Here is a 7078-nt window from a genome sequence, read left to right as displayed (position 1 = left end):
GAGGGGCGGAGAGAGAGAGCCTCGGCCGGCGGAGCAGTGCGGGGGGCACCGCCGCGGTCCCGGGAGGAGCAGGGCCGGAGAGGGTGAGTGAGGGAACCGGGAACAGGCTCCTTTGTGTTTGGCTGGTTGTTTTTTTAATCCAAACTCGAGAGGGGTCGGAGCACTCCGGTGCGCTGAGCTGGGGCAGCCCCTTCCCCCTGTCAGTCTGCAGGTGAACCGCAGCCACGGGCTCCCGTGCCCGGGCCCATCCTGCCGGGTCCGTCCTGTTTCCTTAAGCTGTGGAGAACGAAAACATTTATCTTTTACTAAACGTGAGTCAAATTTTATTGTAAGGAAACGGGGAGCTCGAGTCACTTGGGCTTTGAAGAGGTCAGAGGAAGAAGTCGAAGTTTAGCTCTTGCATTTAAAAACATATCGTGCCTGATGTCTGTTTCCGCCTTTCATCGTGAGAAATTATAAATTTGGAAAGGGGTGTTTGGAGAAAAGACATTGAGACAGCCACATCAAACACTCCATACGTGTTTTCATAAATGAATTGTAGCCATCCTGTAATATTTAAATATTTCAGAGTTAAAATGCATAACAAGAACTGGAGAACTCATTTATTTTAGCAGATATTGGAGCAAACTGATTTGCCACGTTGAAACCGTTATATTCAACAATTTGCTTGCCAGGCTAGGAGAAAGGATGGATGGTCTTTAGAGGACAAGGTATGCTTTGAAAATAACACGTACATTTAAATGGAGGGATAGTTGCTGTGCAATCTTTGTAACCTGGACAGTTTTGCAAGAGTCAAACATGTTTGTCCAAAGCAGGCAATATATTTGTGAACGTATCGTGGAAGTCTATGTTAGACATTGCTGGCATCAGAAAGAACGTGCCATAAACTGATAAATAAACTGGTTAGTTTGAGATCAAAAAGTTACAGAGATGAGAAACTCATGGCCAACCAGCACACACTCTTATCTAACCAAAGAGATCCAACACATCAGGAAATGTGCCACGCAGGAGCTGCAGCCCTGTGAGAACTCAAGGCACCTTTTGCAGGAACGGCACACTTTGCACTTCATCAGTTAGTTACTCTGCACCGAGGAGTAGGGGGTCTTGAACCTCCCATTTCAGCTTCTCTTAATAAATCTTGTTTTTCATAAGAATATTTTCATTTTAAGGTTTGCTTAGACATTTCAGGCAGGTTCACTACAGAAAGTATACTCGTTTGCCTTAAGAATGTCTAAGAAAAATGTGCCCAAGAAACACCTCGAGTCAAGCTTCAAGAATGTAAGATAGTATTTCTGTATAGTTTTCTGAGGCTTTTTAAACTTTGTGCAAACAGGTAATAAACCAAGCCTTTAAAACAATTAAGTAAGCTTTAACCTCATTTTACCAAGCGGGATCAAATGTGTAGTAAAAGGTCAAATGAAGAATGAGAAGCTGAGCATAAAATCTTAATTATCTTCTTCTGAGCTCACTTCCTTAACTCAAGCTTCCCATGGTATATGCTAATTTTCTCTCTCTCTCTCTCTCTCAGAAGTACTCAGATTCCAAATATTTTCAGTATGGAATAAACTACATTCAGTTTTTCTTCCTGTTTAACATTGTTTTACATGCTGGTATATACTTAAAAAGTATCCGTCTTGCCATGTGTTATGACACAAATATTTTATATTTGCTCTAGGACTTTCACTTGTTTGAGAAGTGCTTTTTGCCACAGGTAATGTTTCCAAAATTTCCTTTGTAACCATTGTTACCAGTCTAAAATAAACCACACTGGCACTTTGGGTATGGACCTTGGCTATTCTACAGGACTCCAGAGCACTTTGCTCCCATCCGTGAACAGTAAATAATAATTAACAGTAGCAGCTGCACTTTTTGAAGGTACTTACACACTCACTTTACTCTTTTAGCTTCAGATATCTTCTGACTTTAGACATACCTATACCTTCACTTTCTCTAAAATCCTGAAAAACTTCTTAGACCAGCTAAATTTGGGGTTTTGATACCTCTAACATTGCTGTTTGCCTTTGCTGTAAGCAGATGTGAACTTGAGGTCACATCAATATCACCTACAGTAGCTAGCCTTATCACCTCATTATATTATACTTTATTGAGTAGATTTCTCAAGAAGACAGGAAGGGTATCATATAATGACCTACTGCCACTTATGCAATGCTGCAATTGCTGCAAATATTGCTTGTGAGGGAAGCCCAATATATCATCTTCTGTATGGTGATTAATGAATTCCTCTGTATTTTTTCCTAGCTCTGTGCTCAAGTATTCCAACCCAAAAAAGCATGCCATCTACACAGAGAGGAAAAAAAAAGCTGACAGGAAAACATAAAAAGCAACAGCTCTGCATTTTAAAGAACACAGCATGGTTATCAATATTTCTGTTTCCTGAGGCAGAGAAGAGCTGGGAGGAATGGATGACTGCTGGCCTTTTGCAAGCGTGATAGTTATTCTTCTGTTTGTGAACTGAAGAATGTTCTATTGTGAATGGCACTGATGTGTGCTGGGGAACTGTCCTGGTTTTTAGCTGAGACAGAGCTGGGTTTCTTTTTAGTAGCTAGAATAGTGCTGTGTTTTGGTTTCACTCATTTGCATATTTTACTACTATTATTATCATTACTATTTTAATATCAGTATTGTTTTAATTTTTACTTTATTTAAATTAGTAAATCGTTCTTATCTCAACCTACGAGTCCCCTTACCCTTGCCCCCAATTCTCTCCCCTATCCCCCTGGGGAGGGGAGTGAGCAAACGGCTGTGTCTGGCTGCCAGCCAAGTGAAGCCACCACAGGAACAGGCGTAGAAGACAATACCGTAGGAGGAATAATAGGACATGCAGTGTTGAGGGGGGGAAGGAAGGTGTAATAGATTTTCTTAAAGAAAGCAAGAGAAGTTAAAGAAATACAGAAAGGACAGTAAAATTCAGATGAACAGACTTTCACATACAAGTGCAGTGTTTGCCGTATCTACATATCATTAGCCTATTTTGTGTCCACAATTAGGCCATCTACAAAAGCCTATTTTATATTTAAACAAATAAAAATAATAAGTAAAGTTGCTTTTGTCATCCTGTCTGGTAGCCTAGTACTTGAGTCTGGGCACAGACCAATTCTATAGGTTCAGTTCTGAAAAAATGAACTTATGTTTGAAATGTACAAAAAATGAGTAATGGGTGTAGACTACACTTTTTCTTAATTATGATACAGTTTCTGCTGCTGCTGTTGTTCTTTAATGCTGAATTTTCTCTTGGTGAGGAGAACTAGGTTCACTGCCAGAGAGAGCATGGATATTTGAAAAATCTTGTCTAAAATAGCTTTATATCCCTGTGTTTATGTTAATTATATTTTTTTTAAAGTCAAAGCTCTGGCAGTAATCCACTTTCCCCTTCCTACTCAGCTTAAACTGTATCTATTTGAAATGTTAATGTAAAATATTTTCCTTCTTGTCTTCTCTTGAAGAGAGAAACGTTTGGTTTTTGTTTCTTTTCAGCATTCAGTATGGCTTCTCCAGCTCTACTCATGCGTGTGGTCGCCTCTGCATATTCAGTTGCGGAAAAAGCTGCAACAATTGTCAGAAATGTAATGGCTGCAGGAGATCTGGGGATAGTGGAGAAGGTATTGTTTTTACTTTGTTCCAACTTAATTTCTCTTATTAATGCTGAATTAGATACAGGTCAATGGTATTTCTGAAGATCAACAACTGGAGAAGAAATACAGTCCCTACCTCTCTGATAAAAGAAATATTCCTTACTAAAGGATTAAAAGTGCATTGGAGAAATGTATTTTGACCAGTATTTCTAAAAAATGTTCAGATACTTAAAAGAAATACACCATAATTTTGTTCTGAGTCCCCTCACAAAACACATGTTTTGGATAGCATGTCAGAATTCATAATAATGAATCTTTCCCATTAGTTTCCATACTTATGTCCTAACATCTGTAGTACAGCTTACAGTACTGTACCCTTGATGAATTTTGGATTAGGATAAATCAATGTTTAGTTTCTAAAAACAAAAGAGAACCTTAGACTTGATTATAAATCACAGCTTTAAAAATAAGTTTGGAGCTTCAAATTTAATTCTAAATATAAAATAGAAATGAAATTACAATCATCTGCATTATGTTCTATTTGCTGTAAGTTAGTAAGCTGCACTGATGAGCCAGGATCTTTGTTTTGACTACAGTACTAGAATAGTTGTAATTAACTTTTGAAGTTAATTCTCACTTCATAGGTATGTCACAATATTATGGACTGCATTAAGTATCTATATTATTTTTGGTCTCTACATTGAAGTAATTGCTGGTATATACATTTTTCTGATGGTAAGCACTTTCAGCCAGTTGTGAAGAAAAACCTGACCCTTTATGACTATGTCAGTTCAGACAGTAGATGCAAAAAGAAAGGGTTTTTTTCCCCCCATTTGGTCATTTATATTCACCACTAAGAAAACATTTGCAAGTTTTTCTTATTCCCTTTTTCCTAGGCAATTAAAATCAGGTGTATGGGGGAGAGAATTAAAAAAAACCCAACAAACAAAAACAAACCAAAACCAGAAAGTAATGATCTGTGTTTTCAAAAGTACTTAGATGCATAGCAGAATTCTTGGACACATGTAAGTGGAATATACTCTCCCATATAATCTGCTTTTAGGTTCTTGGAAAACTAATGCAGCTGCTCTACAAGAAAGCCTTAAGATACTTGCATCCAAAGTTACAAAGGAAACACTGTCTGTACTTTGTTTGATTAACCAGTTAATTTTAAATGCATAAACAAGTTTCATTAAGCTTATTTTTTTAAGAGTCCCACAAGGTTAAGGTAATTTTAACTAAAAGTAAATGCTGGCTTTTATTTTTTTAATTCAGTTTCACTTTAACAAAATGCAGGTGTGTTACTGTTATTTCCCAGTAAATTGAAACTCGGGGACCTACTAACAGTCATACTGATTCCTGATATAATAGAACTAGCAAATGAACACATTTTAAACTCTATAACAAGTAAGTAAATAATTGTAAATAAAGTATTAATTTATTCTGTACACAGTGTAGTATTTGCACAAATAAACATTCAGTACAATTGCACCAGTGCATGAGAAGAACACAGCATGTAGATACCGTTCTAATATCATACCAATCTATCTTAGCTCTGGGGTGTACAGGGAAACTCTGCTTCTTTCAGCTTGTAGCCTGTGTCTCTCAAGATCAGTTACTAGGTTGATGATTTATCAAATTAGACTTCTTTCTCATTACAAGGCAGCTACTATGGGCCATTGAACTGGGGTTTTTTTGCTGTTGTTATTTTGAAATGCACAAATTCCTACCCGTCCTTTGACAGACTGGAGCCAATGACTTGCAGACCAAAGCCGACCGACTGGTACAAATGAGCATTTGTGCTTCCCTAGCACGGAAGTTTCCCAAGATGACAATCATAGGAGAAGAAGTAAGCACCTAATTTATTTCATACTAACAATTTAACTTGCTGTAACTTGCAATGGAATTTGCTTTGCCCAATTTTAGGAAATCATTTGGGTTTAAAAAAAAAAAAATAAAAAATTCCATCTCATTTCATCTTTCCATTGCATTAGCTTTGTAAAGAAAGCCACAAAAAAAAAAAAAAAAATTCCATCTCATTTCATCTTTCTATTGCATTAGCTTTGTAAAGAAAGCCAGAAGCAAATCCACAGTTCTAAGGCAAATCAGGGTGAGTCCAACACTTTTTCCCAATAATTCTAAGAATCCTTTTGATAGGAACTGCCCAGTGATGAGGTAAATGAGGAATTAATTGAAGATGGTCACTGTGAAGAAATCCTGAAGAAACCTTGTCCTGCTCAGTACACAGGAATTAAAGAGGAAGAGGTAATGTGGTAAATACTATACATATGTTTTCACATTTTACACTCTATATTACTTATTTATTTTAGCTAAGAATGTATTAAGAAAAAAAGTTTTTTTCAGTGTTGTCAATTTTTCTTTTTGTTTTGAAAACTGAAATGCAGTCATGAGAGTCACACCTCCAGAGCTGGAAATGCTGCATATCCCTGTGTGCAATAATGGGAAAGGGAAATTTGCTTCTTACAGCTTGTGATTCAAATTTATTTGGAAGGAATCTACTCTGGACATAAGAAATTAATGTTCAGTTCAAGCCTTCATATCTCTATTAAGGTATTTGCTGAGAAGTTCCAGTCAGTTTTTTAAGGCTTTTTTTGTGAAAAATACTATTACAAATAGTGCAAGTAGATATGACTTCAGTCATATCATAATGTAAAAAATTTGAAGCTCTTTTGCCAAAAGGAAATAAAAGCACTAAAGTAAAATATATACTTTGCATGGTAATTTATGTGATTTGTATTTGTTAATTTTCCTTATTTTTTTATTTTTAAAGCTTGTAATATGGGTTGATCCCTTGGATGGAACCAAGGAGTACACTGAAGGTTGGCTTCTCTTTTAATTCTTCTGATTCAAAAAAAATTAATGTAATTAATTACTGTGTAATAAAGCAGCATGTACATGTAGGTAGTTTTATGATAGAAGTTACATACAACATTTTTTCATAAGGCTGTTGTTGTTTCTATGGAATTTTTTAATCGTTCCATTCAGTTCTAACCAGTATTGAATATTCTTGATGGGCTACTGAGTGCCCACCAGTTGTTATCATTTTAGGGAGCAAAGGGCTGCCTTTGATTGCTGGGAGGTTGTCTTAAGTTTTTAGTCAAACTTACGATTTCACATATATGTTGAATGAGGGACTAAATCTCCCATTTGCACAGGAATATGCTCAACTATATTTACATCCTTCTCTTCAAATAACCCAAATACCACAGCTGTATTTATAGCCCTTTCAAAATTAAACATCTTCCCCTAAATTGTAATTCTTCAGTTATGGGAAGAAACCTTTTTCAGCAAAGCCTAATTTGTGTCCATAGAAATAGACCCTAAAATGAAGGGGGAAGGAAAAAAAAAAAAAAAGAAAAACTTCCCAAAACAGTATGCTGAAACCTCACTTTAGCCTCTTGCTGCATCTTTTTGTTGATTAATGTAAAATCTTTTACCCATATTTTTTTTCCCCCTTTTCAGGG

General features: G+C 36.5%; 1 protein-coding gene across 1 annotated transcript in view; it reads left to right on the top strand.

Annotated features, from left to right (window-relative positions):
* The first annotated feature begins 3499 nt into the window (after positions 1 to 3499).
* BPNT1 (3'(2'), 5'-bisphosphate nucleotidase 1) overlaps positions 3500 to 7078 on the top strand; it is a 5188-nt gene continuing 1609 nt past the window's right edge. The window contains exons 1-4 of the mRNA XM_010178330.2: positions 3500 to 3620; positions 5338 to 5442; positions 5751 to 5858; positions 6385 to 6433. Coding sequence (XP_010176632.1) covers positions 3504 to 3620; positions 5338 to 5442; positions 5751 to 5858; positions 6385 to 6433 — 379 coding nt within the window. The 5' untranslated portion in view covers positions 3500 to 3503. The remainder of the gene's footprint in view (positions 3621 to 5337; positions 5443 to 5750; positions 5859 to 6384; positions 6434 to 7078) is intronic.

This window comes from Antrostomus carolinensis, unplaced genomic scaffold, assembly GCF_000700745.2.
Source record: "Antrostomus carolinensis isolate BGI_N321 unplaced genomic scaffold, ASM70074v2 scaffold20711, whole genome shotgun sequence".
Classification (NCBI taxonomy): domain Eukaryota; kingdom Metazoa; phylum Chordata; class Aves; order Caprimulgiformes; family Caprimulgidae; genus Antrostomus; species Antrostomus carolinensis.
This window is presented reverse-complemented; position numbering and strand designations above follow the sequence as displayed.